The sequence below is a fragment of the Athene cunicularia genome (genome assembly GCF_003259725.1).
Source record: "Athene cunicularia isolate RWA chromosome 15 unlocalized genomic scaffold, athCun1 chr15_part1, whole genome shotgun sequence".
Taxonomy (NCBI): Eukaryota; Metazoa; Chordata; class Aves; order Strigiformes; family Strigidae; genus Athene; species Athene cunicularia.
In genome coordinates, this window is record NW_020799121.1 from 12,330,516 (window position 1) to 12,354,972 (window position 24,457).

At 44.9% G+C, this 24,457-nt stretch overlaps 2 protein-coding genes across 3 annotated transcripts in view; one reads left to right on the forward strand and one right to left on the reverse strand.

Annotated features, from left to right (window-relative positions):
* The first annotated feature begins 12,988 nt into the window (after window positions 1-12,988).
* CCDC92 (coiled-coil domain containing 92) lies at window positions 12,989-17,053 on the forward strand. Of its 2 annotated transcripts, XR_003399567.1 has the most exons (4): window positions 12,989-13,136; window positions 13,522-13,563; window positions 14,345-15,593; window positions 16,333-17,053. XR_003399567.1 is itself a non-coding variant. In XM_026860067.1 (3 exons), the coding sequence occupies exons 1-3, from the start codon at window positions 13,007-13,009 to the stop codon at window positions 15,118-15,120; spliced, it is 948 nt and encodes a 315-aa protein (XP_026715868.1). In that variant the 5' UTR covers window positions 12,989-13,006; the 3' UTR covers window positions 15,121-17,053. The 2 variants fall into 2 exon arrangements, 1 of the variants encoding a protein (XP_026715868.1); XM_026860067.1 differs by having other exon boundaries at window positions 14,345-17,053.
* Window positions 17,054-17,204: 151 nt separating this feature from the next.
* Window positions 17,205-24,457, reverse strand: part of DNAH10 (dynein axonemal heavy chain 10) — a 55,809-nt gene continuing 48,556 nt past the window's right edge. The window contains exons 69-78 of the mRNA XM_026860066.1: window positions 23,729-23,929; window positions 22,361-22,570; window positions 21,896-21,991; window positions 21,042-21,213; window positions 20,438-20,569; window positions 19,911-20,122; window positions 19,661-19,828; window positions 19,337-19,517; window positions 17,782-17,930; window positions 17,205-17,419 (exon numbers count right to left, since the gene is read on the reverse strand). Of these exons, the coding sequence (XP_026715867.1) occupies window positions 17,273-17,419; window positions 17,782-17,930; window positions 19,337-19,517; window positions 19,661-19,828; window positions 19,911-20,122; window positions 20,438-20,569; window positions 21,042-21,213; window positions 21,896-21,991; window positions 22,361-22,570; window positions 23,729-23,929 (1,668 nt within the window). The 3' untranslated portion in view covers window positions 17,205-17,272. The remainder of the gene's footprint in view (window positions 17,420-17,781; window positions 17,931-19,336; window positions 19,518-19,660; window positions 19,829-19,910; window positions 20,123-20,437; window positions 20,570-21,041; window positions 21,214-21,895; window positions 21,992-22,360; window positions 22,571-23,728; window positions 23,930-24,457) is intronic.

Below are 24,457 nucleotides of genomic sequence, written 5' to 3' on the forward strand. Positions count from 1 at the left end.
CAGGTGCATAAGCATCCAGGGTGCTTCTTGGCTTTGCCTAGATGGTAAGATGCTTAAGCTTAAAAAGTGCTATTGATGCTTTTGCAAATAATTAAAATAATTAAAATTATAATTAAAACAAAACACACAGATGGAGGTGATTTTACATACAGTGCCTTTTTCCATATAACCTGCTCAATAATGGATGTAATTCTGTAGTGCTTTATTGTGACTGAAGCTCTGGGAGACAGACATTTATGCTTTTAAACTGCACACTGCTTTTTGAGTGTTTAAAGCAAGTGCTTTATAAACGGGTAATAGCAGACTTGTAACAGTGTTAATTTTTCAAGTTTTTGGTTGTCTTGAGGTACCATCAGTCATTTTAAGTGAAACAACAAAGATCAGGAGGTTATAACAGAGGAAAGTGTCAGCTGCTTCAATAGAAGAAAAGAATATTGGCAGAACTAACACATAGCTAGTGGTTTTCAGACTATTACCATACTTCTCCTTAGTATATCTGTAAAGTTTCTTCCCCCATCCCCTTAGGAAGACAAAGGTCTCATGACCAGTCCAAATGCTGTATGTAGTTTTTCAGTCCAGTGTTTGCTGCAAGCTCTAGAATAGCAATCTGATTTCATTCCTTAAAGTTATTTCCTTTACTCAAGATTTCAGATGTAACTGCATACTTTCAGGGCTTTTAATTTTTTTTTTTTTATGCCTTCTGTCACTGGAGTTATAAAAATCAAACTGTTCCTCTGTGTGCCCTAATTCAAGAGGTTATAGGTATTAAGGATAATGTATTTGTTCATCCAGATCTACTCCATTAGTCAATCCCTTAGCAGCGGGCAGAAGAAAAACTCCCCACTGCTATTATTCCAGAATGTGGAACCATAATGCAAAGCAAAATATTTCTTGATCGTTATAAACAGTATAATAGAGGGAATACAGTTGTAATAAACTAATTTGCAAATTTACTTTTGCTCCTGTGTTAGACTCTCTTTTCTAGGTGTCTCACTACTTTTCTATGGCTTAAAAAATGGTGTTTTAAAGTAACAAAACTTTGAAGGATTGCTTTTATATTCTCAGGATTCACAGTGTATTGCTATACTTGTGTAAACAGAATACTGTTGTGTAATTCATCTTTTTACTCAAGTTCATGTTTAACCTCAGTTTTCATAGTAAAGTGTTTTAAAAAATGGCAGTTTGTGCAGAGAACGGACACCTTCATCTTTCTGAAACTGTTTATAATGCTTAAGACATTTTTTTGCTGACAGGTGACACTTTCTGTATATATTTGTGTATCCATATGTGTGTCTGTTAGTAACAGTGGTGGCTTTTGATGAGCAGTGATTTACTGAGAAATCTGCGTGTAGGGTAACTTGATGCTTTAGTGGAAATAAAGTTAAGTGTGTTCTGACTAGATCAAGGGCGTAGCTCTTCCTACTACTGGTTTGAAAAGCAAAGCCGCAGATGAAGAAAGGAAGGATCTAAGGATTTTAGTGCTGAAAAAAAGATAGGTGCATGAAAGGTCTCTGGTTTGGCTTTCTGCAGCCTTTTTCGTGTGCTGCAGCACAGAGTAAAACATGGTGAATAGCTGTGAAACGTTGAAAAGCATCGACATAGGTCTGCGTACCTTACTGCAGGTTCCCCACTGTTGTTATTGATGGGAATACGCTGCAATAAGTTAATATTGTGTAACCATAACTGGTATTGTTGGAACAGTCTCTGGCAGAGCTTGTTCTGTCCCTGGGAACAATGGTACTGAGTGCTGCTGCCCAGCGCCAGGGTGGAGTTGAGGCAGGGAGGGTGCCCTTTGTTCCACCAGAAATCTTACCGCTAGAGCTCTGGTTTCCTTTGCATCTGCAGCGTGCCGAAACAAACTCTGCTCCTTTCTTGTGCACTAATCTAATGCGGCGTGTGAAAAAGCAAATTAAGATAATTAATAGTGCGTTTGGGAGAGCCAGGTTTGAATGTTAGCGCCCCGGTTGCTACCTGCTGTACCTCACCTCTGATTCCTTCGCTTGCTTGACGAGACCTGGCATCCTTCCTGTATCTGATTGTGGTATCTTCAACGAATGTGTGCCTCGTTAGTCTGTGCTCATTTTTAAGTGATATAAAAATGGTCTTACTCTAAAGAAGGATGTGTTGCAGTGTGATAATGGGCGTTAGTCGGTACTTCCATGTGATCAATAATTTTGTCTAATAATGTTTTACCATTATCTACCAGCTCATTTCTCCTGGTGATGTTAAAGAGTATGGTACTATAAATGGGAGCAACACATTTACTTACTGCTAAAAGTTAGAGGCATGACAAAATACTGCTGAAAACAGTGTCCTTGGAGTGTATCAGAACTTCTGCAAGCTGTTTGTTTGGGTATTTTAAATAATCCTGGGAAAAAAAAAAAAAAAAAAAGCCTTTTATTTGGATAGCTGTTGCTTTCCTGCCACTGAGGAGCATGTTTGCTCTCATTTCATTCCTAGAAAACCTTTGGTTGGTACTTAAAATATTAAAATATGTTGCTGCTTGTTGGTCTTAACTATTTGAGTGAGAGGCAGGATTTAAGATCAATGTTATTTAAAAACACAGCTTGACTAAAAACTGTAAAATTTCATGGCTTCTCCCTAAACAGAACGATAATTGCCTCTAGAAAGGCTAAAAATATGCCAGGGAACAGTAGCTTCCTGTAATTGGAGTCAGTGCCCAGAGGGAGGGCACAAAAGGTGCAGTGTATGGCGTCTCTGGAGTAGAGGTGTCAAGCTTAGGAAGTGTCCATCTGTGCAAAAAAATCGTGTGGATGATGTCATTAGCGGCAGGTTCCCTTTGTAATGAAACTGTGTGTGCTTGTTTGCTTTCCATTCCTCATGAAAGCTTGATTTAAGCTGTATACAGTTTTATTATCTCAATTTGAGATACCCAAGTTATGTAAGTGAGAGTATAAAGCACCTTTGTTTGAAATTCTTTGTCTTGACATCCTATTTACTTAAAAAAAACCCCAAATAGCTCATCACCACCACTACATTTCCTTCATCAGCATCTCTCAAAACCTTTACTTTAGCAAAGTGGAGACCTGTTTTTGTATGTTTGATGTTAGTTGCTGTTCTAAAATAACAAAATCAATGGCTTATGAAACAGCATCAGAGAGTGCATTAGAGAAAAGCATAGTACTCAGCCTGTTAAACTTGCCTGAAAAATAGTTGTGCTATTCTGTAGAGTTGCTATAACAATAGCTGTTCTCTGTAAATGGATCCCTCCTAGAACAGATTTATTTAACTTGCTGTAAGGCTGCAGTGCTTTTTAATGTGTTTCACAAATATTCCACATAAACTCTCAAAAAGCATCATTTCTGCAGTTCTTGCAGCAGGAGCTCGTGTTCAGAGGAGTGCCCAGAGCTGGTGCTGCTGCAGGAAGCAGTTCTGCCTGTACCACACCCCCAACCTGGTTGCACATTTTTTTTTTATTTCCCCCCCCCCTCTTTCCCTATTAGGTGTCTGCCGTGCTGCATGGTGAACCTGTCACCTGAAAAACAGCCAGTGGAAAAATGGGTTTGTTGTCAGCTGAACCAGTTCCATGACCTGGTTCACTGAATGACCAGGAAGGTGATTTTTGAAGTGTTTCAGAAACCCAACAGTTAATTTCTTGCTCAATATATGCAAGTGGAAGGGGTGGGACAAAGTCAGGCTAGGCTGGACAGGTAAATGGTTGCATGCCTGTGTGGCATGTGGCAGGTTATTTTCCTGTTATAGGGGGGGAAAAAACCACCCAAGTCACTTGTGTGAAACCAGCATAGTCCTTTTTTTGGTTTGTGTTTCATTCAGCCGCCAGAACCCGGACATTTTAAAAATTGACACAGATACATTTGCTTTGAGTTCTTGTGCAATTTCCATGTTACTGATCATAGAGAATAAAATTAAAAGAGAACAAGAAGTGTTCTTAAGTAAATATTTGATAGCTGTAACACACACACACACACACCCCCTTTTCCATTGTATGATATTAATTCGTAGCATAAATTTTGAGTTATACTTAACATATCCCTGTACAAAAACCTCCCACAGACCACCTTAGGGCTTAAGTCCTGATTTCGCTTTAGCTGAGGCTGGAGAACTGTCTTAATGACTTTGAAAGAAATAGGATCAGGCTCATTTTTATGTGTAACATTGATACCGTGTTAATCTGGGGGAATTGAATATTAATTTCATTCCCCTTCTGATAAAAGAAATGTGATTTAGTAGAATAATGTGTATCTTTGACATATTATAACTGACTGGTTGTGATTAGGGTGCAGTTTGTGTTCTGTGGCTTTGATGGAGTTTATATTAAAATAACAAACAAATTTATCCTCAGAATGAAAGGGTGAATAAAATAGCAAGGCCAGGCATCAGGAGCGTGTGCTAGAAAGCAGAAGAGAACCAACCTGTTCCTCTAAATTACAATATAGCCTTACTCATGAGGGCATTTATTGTCACTTTAATAAAAAATAAAATTACACGAACTTTGTCATTGTTGAAGGGGTTCTTCTGAAGTAATTGGCGTTATTTAGATTATACTTCTTTTTTTCCCCAAAGTGAATTATGCCCATATTACGTCATTTTCAGTGCTTTCTGCCAAAGTAAGCTTCTTGACAGCTGTACAGCCGTAGCAATGGATACCCTGGTACTGGCCAGAGTAATTGTATCTGTATAAAGTGCCACTGCAGGACCATTTGTTTCGATTCTCTAATAGTCTCTGTCACAGTAGTGATCTTAATATCTGATTACTTTTAGCCTGCTTCCATTGTGACAGCTCTGGGGTTGGGTGGTCTCAAGGATGGAGAAAACTCCATGTGAATTATTCCTGTTGGTCCTCATGACTTCAGGTAAACAGTCAGGCACCTCAGCAGTCAGTGATTTCTGTGCAAGGTACCAGCTTGTTCATTTACAGCATCTGGAAGAATGAAATCATTGCTACCAGGAGTGTGTCCACTTAATTGTTCCTCCTGCTGCCATACCAATTGCTGTTGGAGTAACAGAAAATTATTTTCTTAACTAAAATACTAAAACCTATGTTTCCTCAGGGACATTCAGAGATTAACTGTGAAGAGCCTGCCAAATCTCTGATCAGAAAAGGGGAAGCAGGGCAGAGAAACAACTGAGTGAAATAGCATTGAAAAGCATTAGGAATAGAAAAGGATCTGGGAAAGCAAAATCATATCCTTCCTCTGGGAGGAGAGTGGCATGTTTCCTTTTTCCCCTTAGCTGTCTCCAGGAAAGAACTACCGATTTTGCTTGGCTTAAAACAGAAAAACTAAAAAAAATATGAAAACAAGTTACTGAGACAATAATTACGTGTAAGTATTGTTTAACACAGAAGGCAGAGGAAGAGGGGGATAGAGTTGCTGCTGTAAGATGTGCTCGTTGCTGATAAGGGAGCACTGGAGAAGGGGAAAGACATTCAGAAGGCGGCTGTGCAGGCCCAGCATATAGTCTGAAAAGTGTGGCTTCAGGACGTATGGAACTAGTTAGAGTGGTTTACCCCAATGCAGGGATCAACCAGGGGCAAACATAAATCTGAAACTGTGTAATAGGCTGTTGGTAAATGGTATTACTGCCAGATCTACGTTAGTACAAGTATAATGGGGTGGGATGGGGTGGTGTTAAAGCAAATGTCCAGGCAGATAGATAGCAAAGCCCTCAAGTTGGCTGTGGAGAGGGCAGGATTTTCTTTATTCTGTCCTTTGAAATAAGCTGAACAGACACTTTGGGGATGGCATGTGTCTCTGGAGATGGAGAGCTGATCTAAGCAAAGAACAGCTAAGTGTCTGTCAGTTGGGCATTTTATCATTGGACTTACTTTGAAATGTTTGGTCAGTTCAGTGACAGTCTTTAAAATGGGGACTGGCTAAAACTTTCAAGGTTCTTCCGAGAAGACTCCTGTGTCCTTAATTAGTTCTTGGATTTTTGTATAGCATACAAAAAGATTTTTGGCAGTTTTGTCACATTTTGAGGGGGCACTGGCTAGACGCTAGTTGAGAGGAAAATGCCTGCCTGCCCATAGATGATTCAAGAAGATTTGGATATGTGTTGGCAGAGAGCTAAAGCAGCTTCTCAGGTGACAGTCACCCCATCCATGTAAAAGGAGGTTATTCTGTTTTATTTAGTGGATACAAAACAGGAATGAAAATGTTAAATAACTGAGGTGGTTTGGGCTTCATTCCAGTAGCCTCCTTTGGACTGTGTCTAAAGTCAGAGATTAGCATTTCCCTCCTCTTATCTTGCAGTGGAGTATAGAGATGCTCTGATTTCGTACAAAGGCACCTAATACACAGCCAGATGCTCATAGCCTTGAAATATTTTGAACTCTATCCAGATACTTAAGATCAGAAAATGCCTGGAGCCTGCACATCATCTGCAAGGCAAGATTTGGCTGTTAAATTTTTTTTTTTTTTTTTTTTTTTTTTTTTTTTTTTTTTTTGGTGGTGAGTGTGTGATGAAGTTGCATTTTGGAAGCTCTTGTTTAATATTTTTAGTTTTCAATGTAAGGTTAATTTTTTTGTTCCCTCTTTAAGGGGGCATGCACTAGTAAAAGAGGCAGAGCAGTTCTTTTAAGGTGAGCTCAGAAGAACATTAATTTAAGTTACCTTCTCCGCTTCACTGAAAGATGAGGTGAGGTAGGTGCAGCAAGGATTGAAGTGTTGTACTTAATGTTCCCAAGGGAATGTGTTTAATTCATTCCATTTGTTCCTCCTAGACTATGTCAAAGAGAAATTGTGACTCCGTTGTTTGGAGGACTTGAGGCTCAGTCTTTGAGCTATATCTAGAAACATTCGGTGATGGTGGTGATCGTGAAAAATAAGAAACTTTGCATGTTTTAAGGGTCAAATGCAGGATGCCACCCTGATAACGCCTGTGTAACTGTGGCGGGTTGGACGCTGGTGGTGTTTAGCACAAGCCTTCCTGAGAAAGAGGAGGTGTGTTACCCTTGCTGTGTTGAACACTGCAGTGCCCCTTTCAATGTTTCATCAGCCCTATCAAATGACGTATGTATTCCTAGTGGGAGTTTGCTTAGCTCTGCATTGCACAATTCCTTTTGTATAAAAACATAGTAAACCTTTTTTTTTTTTTTTTAAGTTGCTTTGGAGACAAGGAGAAAGGGGGAAAAAACCATAGTGACATAACTGATCTGTGGTGCATGCAGTTGCAGTTTCTTCCCAGCATTGGCTTGACTCATCTGAGGAAATCCAGCCAGGGGCTGGTTGCTGAGGGTGCTGTCCCAGTGATTTCCATGGTGTGAAGGTTGCTCATCTATTAAGGGCTCAGTTGACTTCCACATTTTGCAGCTTCTCTTGTGCTTTTTGATCGCAGCCTTATTCTTGGCTGCACATTCTTTCTTGCTTCAGGGAGCAGATGAAATCAACCTAGTGCAATCCCAGAACTGCTTTATAGGATTTCCTTTTTGAAACACCAATGGGAGACGTACCTGACATATTTTTTTCTTTAGACTGACCCCTCCCAAGACCATCCTTTCTGTAAGATCTCAGCTGCCCAGGAGAGCAGTTGCTGGATGTGATATGTGGCTGTGCATGCTACATACCAGGAAACAGAGATAAGAATTGTCCAGGAACTTGGAGTAGCTGTAAATCCCACTAACCAAATTCCCTGGAACTAAGTCAAAGCATCTGCACAGGGAAGTGGTGGGGAAATTTGCACCACCTTGTATTAAAAGAAACTATTATTTCCTTTTAATTATATTTGTTTCCTTTTCATTACATCTCCTGAGTCTGTTCCCATTTTAAAAACTTTGGCTAAGATTGCGTGGCTCAGTAGGTCTCACTTGCATTGTATCCAATGAGCTGCTGACAAATTTGAGACTGACATTAAATAAAATGTTTTATGTAATTGTAGCAGCTTTCACTGATGGTAAACCTGAGAATGCAGAATTAAAGGGGTGCTGTTAATTTATGATAGCTTTTTCAAGTTTCAATGCATGTTGTTAATGTATTTGGCTTTAAAAATTAGTTTGTATTTTTTGCATGGTGTCCTTTGATATTTACCTGACCTAAATAAGCAAGGAAGTTGATGAGTTGTAAAGTGCTGTAGAATGTACAAAATATGCAAACTGACTGTAAGTGGGGAAAACAGAAATAAAAGCTGTCAGTGCATCAATAATCCAATTATTCAAAGAAAACTATTTGTATAAAATGACTTCCCGGTCATAAATCAGCATATTTTCATGCTGCTGCTTCTTTAAAACCCCACCACCCTGCAAAACGCTTTCAGCCAGTATGCTTTAAATTGAAATACATGATTTGGGTGGGCTTTATAAGAGCAGAATCGCACTAAATCATAACAATTTGGAAACAAACAGCACTGCGTCTCTGTGGAAGCAAGTAATGGCCCCTCCTGCCCTGTCCTGCCGCCAGGAGGGTCACAGCCAGGAGGTCGATGTCTATCCCTGGCTCTGACCCTTTACAAAGTACGTGTGGTGTCTCCCGGCTCTTTAGGCTCTTTATTCAGGTGTCTGAAGAGACTTCTTTGGCCCAAAACCAGAAAAATTGCCAGGACAATTCTGCGATGTCATGCTGAGAAGGTTTTTCCCTCCTTTTAATCCCGTGTTTCTGATCTTCAGAAAATATCTGGTAAACTTGCCCAACAACAAATCAATTGGCTAGACTGTTGGCCTAGCTTACTGTATATTCTATCCATATTTTCATCATTTTGTGCCCGATTCAGTTGTATTAGTTCTAGGGCCATAAACCGATTTTATATTATTCTGGAAAGAAACGTTTTCTCTTCAGCTGGTTTCTGCTTTGGCAGTTTGGCCAGCTTGTCCATTAGGCACTGGCTAAAAAAGTTCCTGCAGAGAAAAATATTGCTGAACTTAGAACTGGATGAAATGCAGGTGATCTGTGGCTATCTGAGAGCTATTCAGACTGCAGGGGAGAATTCTTTTTCTTCCCTCATTTGTGCAATAGAAATTTTGTTGTAAGCTTGGCCGCAAAAGCAATCCAAAATATTTTTAATATTGTGCTAATGATCTTGGTTGACAGATACCGCGTATTCGGTTGAAATCTATTTAATCCGAATCTCAGACCTGAATAATAGTAGGTCTAACTTTGTGTTTAAGATTCGGTGTACAGTAGGTGCAAAGTGAACAGTGGCTTGGAATATATTGTTGTTAATATTAATTTTTGTCATTCTAATCAGATTTTTGTAGCAAAAAGCATCTCCGTGTGGTGACTGTCTATGCAAGACCCTTTCCCTGTGTTTGTGGTGGGTGGTTTGGCTGTTTCCCAGACCACGCACACAGGGATTGCCACCCGGTGTTTGTGTGTGCTGTCGGAACAGACACGACTGCGCGGGATAGCGAGGGCTTTGAGCTGGAGCTGCTGCCCATAAATTCTGCAGAAGCCGTGACTTACCAGAGTGGCCTTCCCTCTCCTGTGAAGGAACGGAGAGCAGGCGGGCGGACAAGCGGGCTGCAGTGAGGAAGGAGCATAGGAGGGCTGCAGAGGGCTTGTGGGACAGTCAGCCCTCGGATCCCTTATCCTCCGAGGAGAGAAACTACTTAGTGCAGAGGGGCTGCAGCCAACAGTGGATTGCTTTAATTGCTCTCACTGATTAACTTACTGGTGCTGCAGGGAAGATGATGCTCTGGTACTGGTAATTTTTATTTTCTTCCTAAGCCTGTAAAACTAGCCTGCCTCTGGTTTGTGGTTTGGTTTGTTGGGTTTTTTCCCTGCAGAGTAGGTAATTCTTGTGTGATCTTTAAGATGCAAGAGATCAAGGTGAAAAAACAACTGAGATTAATAGTGATGGCCGTGTTTTGCTTTTTCCAACATTCAGAAACTAGTTTTTGAAAAAACGCATTGCAAGGACTGAGTTATAAACACTGCTGCTTTTTCTGCTCAGATTATGGTTACGGGGTAAAGCGACCGCTTGTAACCATGGTGATAGTAAAGGCTTCGGGATTATTATGTGTAGGCTGTTCTTTCACCTAGCACTGTCAGTGCTTAGTTTCTTCTGGAAAATACATTCCTTGACTAAAAATCCCTTCTGAGCCGTGGTGTTCCATGCAGCCTGAGCTCCCGCGAGGGCACAGACTCTTGCAGGTTTTATTCTGCTGTCGTATTCAGTCGGTAAGAGTATAATGGTCACTTAAGAAATTGGATGATTCAGTGAAGCTCCTGTGTGAAGTCAGCTTTGCAAACAAGGTGATATCACTTTGAAAATGTACCACAGATAAAATATCATCAATCTTTAAAATGAATGGTGCCCCACGGTAATTGCTGTGCTGAAATAGCCCCGGGACGGTGGCGGGGGGGGCCCTGGTGTGGCAGCAATGGAATGTCCCAGCGCATCGGCTCAGTCGAGCAGCTCCTCAGAAGTTGTAGAGCAAGAGCCTGTATGCACAACTCTGTTTATTTCTGTTTAGCCAACCCAGAAACCTCTTTTCAGAGTATTTTTGGTCCATGATTTTTGCTCATTCGCTAATGGTGGTGATTGTGAAGTGACCTGTTCCTCTCGGAGCTGAGGCTGTTACTCTCGTTCTTCTTGAGCATGAATTTAATCTTTGATCTCTGTTATAAAGTAACCGAGAGCTCTGGTTTGCCCCTTGCACAGAAGTGGATTCTTTAAAAGACTTATGCCCTCACTTTATTTTTTGTACAATCAAATACATGCTTGTGTAGGGGTAAGTCAGTTGAGGATGATGTCAGTTAAGGTCATGAGTGAATCAGGCAGGCTCTGTGTGTGTGGTTTCCCCCTGCAACCCTCCAGGTGCTTTAGTGCTTTACCAGGGTGCAGGAGCACTGGCTCTGGTGGTCTTTGGGGGAATAAAAACTATAAAATTAAGTGCAGGGCTCTGTTATGTTTAGGAATGACAAAAGTATGTTACTTTCTCTGAGTGTATGCTCTACCAATTTTAAACTTGTAGAATCAAATTTTTGTCATAAAACTACATACTAGAAAGAGCCCAATGGAGGACACTTGGCATGGCCCATGAGACAGCCACAGACAGAATTAAGTTCTGTCTTATACACATGTAGTCCTGTAATGACAGACCGTAGTTGTAATGCCATTGCATATGGTTGTCCAGGCAATGGCAGTCCAGATTCTTTTCTTATCTCTGTAACCTAAACACTGTCGTTGATTTTACAAAGCTACACAGATCACTGATTTTAGCCTATGTCATAATGACAGAGCTAAACACTGCATCAGCAGTGTTTAACCCAACGTTGTAACCAACTTATCAGTCTCTAGCTGATCTATGAGTTCTCCCTCCTGCTTGGCTGGATCCCTTGGCAGCAGGAGAGGGCTGCTGCGGCCCCCGGCCAGGCCAGAGCACTGGCTGCGCACAGGGAGCGTGCAGAGGCACTTCATAAACCTCTCGTCACTCCTGATGGTTGGCCAGGGGCTGTGACAGTTCCCTGCGCTGCTCTGTCCCCCAGAAAGTCTACCTCTTGTCATGGCGTGTGCAGTTCCCACCCAGTGTGTGCTACTGCCAGTCACCCTGGTGTCCCCATGAGCCTGGCTCTCTAGAATTTTGTCTGTGCACCCATTTTTGTGCTGCTGTTGTGTTCCTGAGCTGCCCAAGAAGGTTGGCTTCCCAGAGTTTTCAGAAAGCTTCTCAAGCATGACAGCTTTCTTGCTAAAGAAATTTAAAGTATAGTAGTGTGGCGCTATTAAAGACATAGGTTTCTGGAAAGCTCTTCTCGTGTAGAGCCAGCAGCCTCTCTCAAGCAGCAGTGGGTGGAGCAGCACCGCACACCCCAGCTGTCGCAGCATGGCGTGCCCTGCGTATGCAGGGGGGCGATGATTGCACCGTGAAATTCAAGAATACTAAAGCATACCTGAGCGATTCTGTGCTTGGAGGCTGCGGGAGGACTGCATGCTGTCGTCGTTGCTTTTTCTCATTAGTACGCTTATTTTTAAGTGGAAATTTCGCTAGGGAAGAGGACAGTAAACAAAATTGTGTCATGACAGACCTGGTGATCAGATCTCACTGGAGACCTGGTAACTCCTATTAGTGCTTGTCTGGGTGCTGCTCCAGGTGCTCCTTGAAATGTCACAGCGTGTGCTTCTGCAGGGGAAGCATCTGGCTGTGCCTGGTGCCAGGAGCTATTTTTACCTCTCCATCAGGGAATTCATTTGGGAGTCTATCTCCAGCTCCACCAGACTGATGTTTCTCGGCTCTTTGGCCTGTGGGTATGTGTAAAACCATCGTTCCTTAGCAGGAGCAGTAGTAACACTGGCAGTGCAGGCGTCTTCAGGATGCCTCTGGGCACCTTACAGTTAACCATTTCTGTCTTTATCCGAGTCTGAGCACTGCTGCATCCAGGCCTAGTTTTGTAAGGCTGTTCTGCAAGGAAAACCCAGTGGTGTAACGGTTTTTCATGTACTCATGAGCAAGACAAATCTGTTTGTTTTCCCTTTAAATGAAACGTCGTCCTTGTCAGTTGTCTTGTTCCCTGGCATCAGGGCTGACAGCAGTCTCCGGTGCCGTGGGCCCACACCGGGCGGATTCTGAGGAGATGCAGGAGCAGCCAGAGCTCGCTCCCACGCGGGCCCCAGCGAGCGCACCGGGCCCTGACGGCACCGCTGGGCCCAGCTGCGGGTCTCTTCAGAGATGGCGCGTTCGGTGCTTCTTGTCCAGGGACGTTACTAACTCCTGTAGCCCTGGAGGTAACTGGAAAACCCCCACAAGACAGAGGGACATACTAGCCCGTTTCTCAGAACTCCACTTTTATCTTGTAACAGGATTAGTGACTTAGTCTGTCTGAAGTTAATCCTTTAAATGTATTAACTCCAAACAAATGGTTTCCCTGCACTGCTCTGGCCTAGGGTATCATGGGGCTTTCTATGAATTTAGAGCATTTTCAACTGAAATAGTCATGAACTTCTTGTGGCATGTGCTTGGTTGCTTATCAATTCATTAATAGAATTCAGCTATTCCTGCTGACCTTGGCTGTAGTGAAGATCTTTGTACATGCAAGGTAATTCACTGTTACAATTCTACACCTGTTTACTGGCAGGGTAACTGCATGTCAGGATGGCAACTTCAAACCTGGAGAACCAGCTGCAGAGTGCCCAGAAGAATCTGTTATTTCTCCAGCGAGAACATGCCAACACGCTGAAGGGCCTGCACGCCGAGATCCGCCGCCTGCAGCAGCACTGCACAGGTACCGGGGAGAGGTGCCGATGCCGGTTCCGCCCTTCATCCTTCTCCCAGGAGGGGAGTAACTGCCGCCTGCTGCAGCACTGGCACCTCAGCAACGCAGCCCCGCACCAGGGTGCATGGAGGGCGACCAGCCTGCGTCTCGGGGCACAGCTGTGTGGTCATTAAGCAAAAGTGTCACCTGACATTAAGCAGTGTGTTACCTGGTAGTTTCAGTTGTTTTATAGATTTGATAATTTGCAGTTGATTTCCTATTATTGCTTGGGGGGGGTGGGGTGTTGAGGGGGAAGAGTTAGTTCAGTTTTCATTGGTGTATGCCATTGTAAACATGCTCACCAGGTGGTGTATGGGGTAGATGATGATCTAACAAAACCAACTTTTTTCCTCAGATTTAACCTATGAGCTGACTGTAAAGAGTTCAGACTTGTCAGGTAAGGAATACATAGCATTTTTCTTTTAATGTTCCTGTTAAACTTCTGCATCTTTTTCAATGTTTGTATTTTCTCCGTTACAAGTAGGTGAGAATACTTTGCGCTTGGCATGTTGACTGTATAAATTCTAAAGACACGAGTAGTTTTCTACTTTCCGGACTTACTATTATTTATGAAATAAATGTCACAAGCTCTTTACCAAGGTCACACAGGAAATCTTTGAAAGAGCCAGGAGTAGAGTGTAGAACTGCTGACTCCTCTCTCTCACTAGACAGTTCCCTGCATGCTGTATGGGAACAGGGGTCAGGAATTTTAGGGACAGAAGAGTGAGACTGTTATTAAAACTTAGCTGGTACTTTAATTGCACCACAAAGCTTTTATATATGTATATTTTTAGAGAGAGAAACATACATATATATATATATACACATATATATATACACACACACACACACACACACACACGAATCTAGTTGTTTTGGATGTATTATGTTATCAGCAGGTGAAGCACAGGAATAAAATGCTCCCTGGGGGTGACATGCCTCCCCCCATATCAGAGTGGTGTGGGACAGACAGGGTGTGTATTGCAAATAAGAGAGAATATGGGCAAATTTAGCAAAGCAACTGAGCAGCTTTGCCTGCACTCAGTGGTATTTCTTGACAGAGCAATGTTGTTCAGAGGCTTTCTCTTATGACTTTGGGATGGCAAAAGCAACCCTATTGCACTATTTTACTTAGTGGCTATTGTTAACTTGAAACGCTTCTGCTTTTTCTATTCTAGGAATCGGTAGTTCAAGAAGCGATGAACTCAAAAGAAAGTGTGAAGATCTTGAAGCTCAGCTGAAAGCCAAAGAGGCTGCAAATAATGAATTATTGAAAGAACTTGAACAAAAGAATGCCATGATAATGGTGCTGGAAAACACTATTAAAGAAAGAGAAAAGAAGTACTTGGAAGAACTAAAAATGAAAAGCCATAAGCTCAACATGTTGTCAAGCGAACTAGAGCAGAGAGCGAGCACTATTGCTTATTTAACTTCTCAACTGCATGCTACTAAGAAGAAGCTGATGAGTTCAAGTGGGACTTCGGAGGGGACCCCTTCTGGCAGCCCCGTCCTGTCCAACTATAAGCCGTCCCCCCCCAAAGATAAACTGCCCGAGACTCCACGGCGCAGGATGAAGAAGAGCCTGTCAACACCGCTCAACCCCGAGTTTGAAGAGGCCTACAGAATAGGGTCGGAGAGCCGGAAGCTGCTGCTCCGAGAGCCCGTGGATGCTATGCCCGATCCCACGCCCTTTCTGCTGGCCAGGGAGACGGCGGAGGTTCATCTTATTAAGGAGAGGCCGTTAGTTATTCCGCCGATCGCCTCCGACCGCGCAGGCGGGGAAGCGCAGAGCCCCGCCCGAGAGAAGCCGCACAAGGCGCACATCGGGGTGGCGCATCGCATCCACCACGGCGCGCCCCCCCCGCCGCAGCCCCAGGTCGAGACGCTGGCGGTGGATCAGGTCCACGGCAGCAAAGTGGTCAGAAAGCACTCAGGGACGGACAGGACTGTCTGAGGAAAGTCACTGAACCGCTCTACTCTGTTGCTCTTTATGCACTGTGATCCTGTAGGATAAATAGCACCTGCAGTAAAGTTTCTTTTGATGCCCCATGCATGCCAAACTTCTTCCAGATACATCATGAATAATTACGCTCCTCTAACGAAACCCAGTAGGACTGTGTTCATACGGCAAGGTGTATAACTACTCGATGCTGTGGCCAAATCAGGGGTTCCTGACCGCTTGCTTCTGAGCACTGCTCCATGTATTGTAACTACACCTGTGGACAAAGGCACAAGGCTGCAGGCTGCGTTATTAATCGATATTAGTGAAAATGAACTTACCTGTAAACCTGCAGCGATACGTATTGGCTGTTGACGTTTGAACTCTCAGTGGTTCTTTTGTCTTCACTGTGTGTGTGAGCACTTCATACACAACACTCGCCTCCAGGACAAAGCCCTTCGCACCGTAGCATTGAAAATATTGCAGACGTACGTACACTTCAGAATGAACCAAGGACATCTTTTCCCTCCCGGGCACGTGCTCTCGACTGCAAATTGTGTTCATAGTTTTTCTTTCTCAAAATCCTGAGAGTCCCAGCAAGTGTTACTTGATTAATCCTAAATGCTTTGGTTTGTGGCTTTAAGTAAAAAAAATTTTTTAAAAAGGGGGGGCGGGGGGCATAGAGCACTCTCTTAAAGGGTTAGTGATCCTCACAGAAAGAGTATGAACACTGGGTTGGTTGTGGGGGGTTTTTGTTGTGTGTTTCACGTTTGTTTTAACCTGAATGGCTCCATGACACATCTCACACTAGTCAGTACTCTGCACTTGTAGCACCTTCCACTCTGGCTCAGAGCTCCTTTTCCAGGGAGAAAATGTAACTGGCTATCCAATATGGAAATGGTTCTTTATGCTCTAACCTGCACTTTTTTTTGTAAAGGGATTATTTTTGTGTCCTGAAAAACCTTAGTCTTGTTCTGGGAATCAGCAGACAGTGCTGGCTTCTGCCAGCTTAGAAACCTGAACTGTCCCTCTAAAATGTATTTAACCTTAAGTGATGTAACTGATTCACAGAGGAGGAGAACCTGGCGTCCTTCACTTTTATCCTCGTGGATTGGAATGGACTTGCCTTGCACTTGCCCCAATTCCCCTACTCCTTCCTAGTAAGCAACAGGTAGACCTGACAGCTGTTAAGACAACTTGATTCTTTTTTAATTATTTTTTTCCTAGGAGAGAAAGGCATACCACGAGCTGTGAGAGCATGTAACTTTGGGAAAGGAGCACAAATTTGACCATTTTTTTCTTAAATTCTGATCAGCGCCTCCAGCTCACCTCTGCTTCACTCTTGTCTGCAGCCTCTGAGTAGGACCAGCAAGAACCAACGGCTCCCAAATGCTGCTAAGCTTATGATGTGCCTTCAAAACCTCGGAACGCGTGAGCTCTCTGAAAGCTGGTGAAGGATCCCTGCCCGCCCTCTTCCCTTCCCCTTGCCAGCTGTAGTCTGCCCCCCCTTAAGCTTTTTCTGCAGCTGTGTTGGTGTGTGTCTGTCTGGCAGGGTGACAGAAGCTGTTTTTCCCGTGCGGTGTGGTGGCCCGGAGGGGGGGTTTGAAGGTCCACTAGCCCCGTGGCCACCTGCCCCTGTGCACCCTCACCCCTGGCAAGGCCGAGAGAGGCTCTCCTGCGCCAGGCCTTGCCAGCTGGGGGTAGGGAGGAGCTGCGTGCCTGGAAAAGGGTTGGTTAAAGCAAGTGTTACTGTGGGGTTTGCTGGTTTGAAGTGTTTTGCAGTAACCAGCAGCGGCTCTGGCTGCTGCGGTGGGTGTTGCCATATTTTTATGGCGAGCTATTGTATGACTGATCTCCCTGCTGCTTGTTGAAGGACGATGGAAGGCACCGCTTCGAAGCACAGCAGAAGTGATGCTTTGGGCAATTAAAAACACTTCTTACAACCATACAGGCAAAGCTTAGTCTTTGTGTGCGCGAGACTTAACTCACCTATTACCTCTTTTGTGTACAGAGACCCGCTTGGAGCCTTTTGAAAAGGAAATGCAAATTACAAAAATAACACTCTTCAAATGTGTTTATTGGTAGTACTAGCAAATGCTCTCCCACCTGGGGTGTGAATCTTTGCTTAGTTTGATCTTGGGGAAAATCTAGTGCCAAATTCCAAGTGTCAGTCTGCATTCAAGGTGAGACAGACGCCCTGAAGGACCCAGTGGGAAATGTGCTTTGTGGTGTAGAGATCAGCTTCAAAAACGAGGCCAAGGCCCATCGCGTTCCTGCGCAGGGAGGTTGTGTACACGGGGGTCCGGAGGGTGTTCTGAAAGAGAGGAGCAAGGGGGAAGGAACTGCATGAGACTGGAGACAGGAAGGGGCTCTAGGAGAGATGACCGTCTTCAGAAATAGACTTTTTTTGTTAGAAGTCTTAAATATCTGCTACCCAGAAAATGTAAACACCCTTTATGTCATTAATTGCTAAGGGGAAATAATTCCAAGAGTAGCAGGAGTGTAAGAATGTCCCAGGAGGCCTGTCCATTGCTGCCAGAATGGAAAAGACCCCCAGAACAGATAAACCTGAATGGTGGCTGACGTAAGAAGAAGTGCCAGCTGCCGCCGTGCCAGGCCGGGGGTGAGGCTAAACGCGGGGGCTTGGCCCGGGCGGGGCTGTGGGAGCAGCAGTACCTGGCGCCGCAGCCCCCGCCCCGCGCTGGGGATGATCTTCAGGAGGGGCAGCTCCACCACGGGCACGCGGGGCTCGCTGCGGGTCAGGCAGCTCCGTGCCACGTCCCAGCCCGCTCCTTCCAGAAAGAGGCCAGACACAAAGCAGCAGCCTGTGCGGGCAGAGAACGCAGCAGCCAATTAACTTCGGCTCCTGGAAAACCCATGTAAGAGAACGGCGCTTCCTGCACGCGCTGTCACAACAAAATCCCCACGTTTCAAACTGCAGCTCCACCGAGGTGTATTTTATCCCTGGTGTTTGTTTTTATAATACAACCATGACCTAACTGTGTTTAAATTTTCTTTTTTTTTTTTTCAAATTAAAAATGTTTCAATTGCACTACATATGATAAACATTATTAGGAATAAATACTGATTTTCTTGCAGTTTTCCTCCCCACCAAAGATGCCATCCTCCAATTACTTGCCCAAGCCCCAGCCAAGGTGTAGTGCTCAAAGGCATTGCTGGGCTGTCCCCTGCCCCTGGAGTTTGTTACATTCAGCAGAGCAGTGCCAGGCATAGAGACTTGTTTTGCCAATTATCAGGCCTAGCATAATGGACACAGCCAGCATAAAGATGAACCAATAACCAGATTGTATTTGATACAAAAGGGTCAGCACATGGGTGAGCGCTGGGGTACAAACAAGTCAGTCAGATTATACATAATCGACATCAATCCACTGACCCCAACAACGACACCACACGACCAACAATGGGTGGGATCAATGGTGACATGCAGTCTCCCGTAGAAGGGACAGAAGACAACCGAGTCAACAAGCCAAATACATAAGACCAAGGAAGCCACACACTGAATCTCTACACAGCCCACATTTACAAAAGCCAGACCTGAGTGGAGCCCAGTCCCAGGGAGGCGGGAGGTCCTTCCCCAACAGGGAACTCTGCACAGGGCACCCACCTCACACACAGACACTGCCCCTGTCTCAAGGGGTCCCAGCTGTTGTCCCCAAGTGGGACACTGACCTCGGGTTACTCAATGCAGACCCCTGGGGCTCATTGACCCAATGGCTCTGTCTGCCAGGCCGGCCCACCCTGGGGGGAAGCCTAAAGGGAAACTCACCCCCCCTTTGGGAAGGGCTGTGGGAATCGCCCATATGTCAGCCTTAATTTGGGGCTTGGGGTTGAAACCCCAGCACTTCACTAGACTTCATAAAGATACATTTACATAATAAATCATACCTAGTTGTATTTTTTGTTGAAATACATTTCAATAGATTATTTGTGGTGTAAATAGACCTTTATAAACCTGCTCTTAGTGATGAAGTTCCAGCCATTGAGAAAGCGTGAGCGCAAGGGAGGGGCGTAAGCTCTGATCCCCAGTGTGGCTGCAGGGGCTGAGCAGGAACCAGAACCCAGCTCCATCCCAGCCTGAAATCCTGTGGACTGTGAACTGCAAAACCGAGGCTCCTGTCTGTGGAGGTGTGATCCAAGTCCTTTACTTAATAAGCCAAGCACTTTGTGACTACGTCATTATTTTTGCCAAGCAATCATAAAACCCCACCTTGAGCTGACACTTCCGCCACGTCTTCTGGGGCCCAGTAGGTGGTTACCTCGGTGTAGAGGCTGGCGTGGTCCAGGGCCCAGGCGTTCCTCCTGCAGCTGGCCTGGACCAGAGCCGTCAGGTACGCCTGCGGCACGTGCAGCCCCGAGAGCCACAGCACCTTCAGCTCCCGCTCGGCAACCTGCAATCACAGAACCTACAGCCCGCGCCCAGCCTGCAGCCCCGCAGCCCGATCCCCCGGGTGGTGAGAGGCGTTAGCCGTGTGTGTGCACTGCGTATCGTGCAGGTAACAAAACAAAAAGCTGACCCGAGGCACTCCCTTACCCAGCTGCTGTACTGGTGGTACCGAGCTTGAAAGAAAATAATCCAGTTTCCAAGTGTTTTGAGGGTGTCGGGGGCTAGCCGCCGCCAGATGCCGGGAATCTGCCCGTTAAAGAGAGCCCGAGCCACATCCTCCAGTTCGCTGCTCATCCCAACTTCCCCAGCCAAGGCCTGGAAAGGGGGGGGGAGAGGCTGAGCGCTGCCCGGGGCAGCCCGAGGGGCTGGGAGCAGCAGTAGCTGGGCTCCTACTTACACGCCGTAGTTCGGCCAGTGACTTCGCCATTCGAACAATCAACTTATTAAAACGTTCCAGTTCCTGCAACAGCACCACAGTCATGGGGGATATGTCTGGTCCAAAACCTTTCCGGATCTGGCCAAGATCAAACACTTGCGGTATTTTGTTTTCTATATCCTTAGCAACATTGGCAATATATTCATCGCGACTAATTCCCACACCAGTTTCACCTGAAACCAAAATGGTTCCGTGAGACTAAATCAGCACAGGCTTCCCCCTCTAGTATTAATTCTCCAAGAGAACTTTGAGAGCCAACTCGTCTTTTGGCCTCACAGTCTCCCACCCCCGGCAGCACCACAGTTGCCCCACAAGACTCCCCCGGTGTCTCAGACTGTGCCCGTCGGCGCTGGCCGGGCTCAGCCTCCTCACTCCCCCCCCTGCCCAGCCCTGACGTGCCAGAGCCGGGCACCCCGTGCCGTGGCGGGTAGCTCACCACCTCGTTATCCCTCACTTACAAAAATAATTCAAAGCAAGAGGGAACGTACTTGTTTGAGGCTGCAGGTCGAGAAGATGAGCCCATATATCGCGAAGGGCCTGTGTGTAATACCCGATCTCAGCATTGGCGTGGAGACCAAACACCTCCGGAGTGTTGGCGAGGGGCAGCGATTCGATCGCCTCTGCAATGCACAAACACACTTCCTGGGGCTGCCAGCCCTGAACCGCAGCCCCCGCCAGAAGCAGGGCTTTGTTACTGCTCTGCTTGAGACAAACAATGCTATAGCTGCTGTGGAAACACTGCAAGGATCAAATAAACATTTTAAAGCATGAAATAGGCACGAACCCACACAACCCAGGGCAACCTATCGCTTAATAATAACAAAATTAACATGCTGTTTACCTGGGGATTTATTTTCTTTTTAACAAAATGAGGAGCTGGATGGTAAACTCACTACAAAGGGCTGCACATACAAAGCAAGAAGAGTATCCTCAGTGGATGATAACCACAGCACGTACACACACAATGCCCAAAGAAGTTCCTTCCAACTTCTCCTACCCAGCAATGGTTGCATGGAAAGAATGTACACTATAAGTCGCCTTTTTTTTTTAATGCTAACTCAACATGGCAGGAAAAGCAAAAGCATTTCTTACCAACAAAGTCATCTTTTACAGTCCCTTGTGGAATTTTATAATCAACCGTGTCGTTTTTATAAAAATGAAACACTTGGAATGTGTCAAATAAGAAATCACCAAGGTACTCATCCATGTAGACGGAGAGAATGCGACGATCAAAGCTATCAATCACGCGTCCGCCGTACATGACCTAGGAAACAGTGACATCAGTATTCTAGCACTTTTGGAGAAGCAAATACAGTTAAAAATCACTGAAAGGTCCAAAATACTCTTCGCTTTTGCAGGGACTGCACGGTCTAACAGCATCTCCCTTGGGGCAACCGAGTCCATCTCCTCTAGCCCCCCTGGAGGGGGAACAAGCAGGACTTGGTCTGGAGAGAGCTGCTGCGGGCGCTCTGATGACCAGTCTTGGTCATTTCTGTGCCGCGGCACCTTCCTCAGGTACCAGCCCACGCTCGGCTGTGACAAAGTGCTGCAAGGGAACAGCTCTCTGCAGGATCTCGTGTCACAGCAGCCACAGTGAAGGGCCCAGCTCCCACCCCGCACGGCAGCGCGGGAGCTCTGGGAGCACCCGTGCAGGTCCCACGGGGAGCACCCCGCTGTGAAGCTGTGCTGCTCGGTACCTTCCATAGAGGATCCCAAGGGCTCTCTCACTCAAAATTAATTTAGCACCGTAACTCCCCTGTTGTGCAGTTACACCCATGGCCCTATTTCATCAAGACAATGAGATGAAGTGACTCGCTCAGGGTTACGTGGGAGTTTCAAGACCGCCCAGGAGAGATTCTCAGCCTGACGTGGGGATGCAGCCCCCGCAGAAAGGAAGCTTCTTCTATCCAGATCCTTTTACCATCCGTAGTGACGTAAGCACTCACCTCCCCAATAAGATATTTGAGACTGCTCCAAGGGATTTTATCATCATTTTGTTGGAAAGCTTTTGTCAAGTATGTGTTAAGAATTTCCATGCAGACCTAATAAAGTTGTTGGAACATGTGAGATAAGAAGATTCATAAGTCTGCTATACATATCCATAGATTTTATTTAATATAGTTAATGTTTGAAAACTAAATTCTCAAATAATCAGAAAGTTAAGTATAGATCCTCTTAAGAAAAGACACTCATGAAAGAGGCAATATAAACATGAAGGATGGGGAATCTGATTCATTTTTAACGGCCAAAATTGACATTATAGAAGATCAGGAGTTGACATGACTCCACAGCGGCAGAAAAAAAATAGTCAAATCTTATTGTGAGAAAGAATTTAGTTGGGTAGAGTGTATGTTTTCAAAAGTAATCTGAGCAACTCAAGAATATAAGAGCTGTTGTAATTGTTTTCTTACCTGGAAATCAGATTCATTAAAATCATACGGTATGTTCCAGCCAACCTTCCCAAACTTCCTCCTCTCCTGAACCACAGCATGGAAAAAGGCCAAGACGTAGACTAAGGATTTAAAGGCAGGATGTGGGCACTGCTCTAAGGCTTCTTGGGGAATTCTGAAGTAGGTGGCTCTCATATTCAGTTTCAGACCATTAGGTGGTTCTGTCACAACCTATCAAAATAATTTAGGGAAGCCATCAATTACTGGATAGCCTCAGGAAAACAAGCAGTAAATATATCATGCTCTCTTAAGTAAGCTATGCAATGCAAGCTTGAAAATTTTGAGCAGCTTTCCAAATTCATATCAATATGGAGGTTTTTTCTTAAGTAAAGAAAGGAAACAGTCCTTTTAAATTTATCAAGGTAAACACACATATGTAAAGAGAAACTTATTATCCTAGAAATAGTCGTGTTATTGGGAAGACAATATTTATCATACTTGAAGATTTACTGAACTATCAGAACTTTACACATTTTGGTGTGTCCTAGATATCACCACAGTAAGATGGCTTAATGGTCTTTAATGTGGCTTTAGTGATGATCAAACCGAGGCAGAACCAGCTTCCTGGCAGCTTTTTCAGCACGCTGTAAACCTTTTGTTCTCCCTGATCATGGCTAGACCTACACGGTGTGTATCTGCACCCTTAGGGATACATCCACGCACGCCTCCCCCACTGCAGCGCTGAGCACTGCGGGAGGTGAATCCTCCAGTGACACCCGACAGCACACACCCGGTGATCTGTCGTGCCACTGCTTTCAAATCTGTGAAATAAAGTAATTATGTTTACAGGACTGGTTCACCACAACAGGAGTAAAGCAGCCATAGAAAAGAACATTAGGACAGCACCATGGCTTGTGCCTTCAAAATAATCAGCTCAGCTTACTTGTGATAAATGCTGCAGCCTGAAGTAGCAGCTGGAAACCATTATCCTATTACAGCGTCTGCTCCGCTGGCACTGTCACCCGGCTAGACACAGGCCTCAGTCCTGCACTCAGCAGCAGGACTGACAGGGCTATTTCTGCCTCTCTGGATATTCCTCACTTGTGGCAGCATTTGAATCTAAAGAGCATTTGTCACATTTCCAGGTTTCCTCACAAACCTCTACTCTGAAACAACCGCTTCAGAAAAAAACCTGCTCTACAGCTTTCACCCAAAGGAAAAATCACCGTAAGATAAACAGGATGATGAAAACAGGATTTGGCTTATGAAGACAAAAAGCTGGTACATTGGAGTCCAAGTCCAGGCCATGCTCCTCCCAAAGCCAGCCTGTTCTGCTGAACAGGAGGGGCAGGACATGTCCCCTGACCGGGTGTCCCCACTGCCCAGTACCTTTAGGGAATTCTGCAGTATTCCAACTGGGAAGCCCTCGGTCGGGTCAGTAGTCAGCCAGAGGCGAAAGGCTGGGTGAGGCTTCGTGATTTTCTCCAGGGCCTTTTCCAGACTGACGAGCCACCTCACCAAAAGGTGACAGTTCTGCAGCATTAGCCACTCTCCGCAAACCACCACGTTCTCCAGCATCTGCAAAGCAATCTTAAAGAGAGGGAAAGAACTGTCTGTGAGTAACTCTGCCTTTACCCTGTGAGCAAACTGACTCTGATGGGTTAGTGCAGTGGATGTCTTCCTGCTAGTAAGCACACTCAGCCTTTTAGTCAGTTGTAGTAGACCTACCAGAATGGTCCTTGCTGAGAACAGAACTTTTCCAATACCACAAGAAGTTGCTCTGAGATGCTTTTTTAAAACTGTAATTAATTCCTTTTGAAATTAAAACTCACAAGGAGCACCGAAGTATTTCAACCCAGTAGAGGAGTGTGCATGGCCCAGAAGAGGGTGAAGAACAGAGTATAGGAAGTGGAGTTCTGAATGAATCTATCAGGAGTTCTCCCACTGACTGAATCACAGCAAATTCAGTCAGCTGCTAAGCTTTGCACATCCCTGCCTTAGTGTCCATAACAAAAAAGAAAGCTACAGGAAAGACAGAAGAAGCAGGAGGATATCTTTTAGGCAACAAACACTGTGACTTCCAATTCACTCACGTCCATACACGGAGACACAGGGTCA

Bases quoted from the DNA above. Each gene is read 5' to 3' on its own strand.
- CCDC92 (XM_026860067.1), top strand. From the start codon at position 13,007: ATGGCAACTTCAAACCTGGAGAACCAGCTGCAGAGTGCCCAGAAGAAT. The intron at 13,137-13,521 runs GTACCGGGGAGA...TTTTTTCCTCAG, and splicing joins CCTGCAGCAGCACTGCACAG to ATTTAACCTATGAGCTGACT. The intron at 13,564-14,344 runs GTAAGGAATACA...TTTCTATTCTAG, and splicing joins AAAGAGTTCAGACTTGTCAG to GAATCGGTAGTTCAAGAAGC.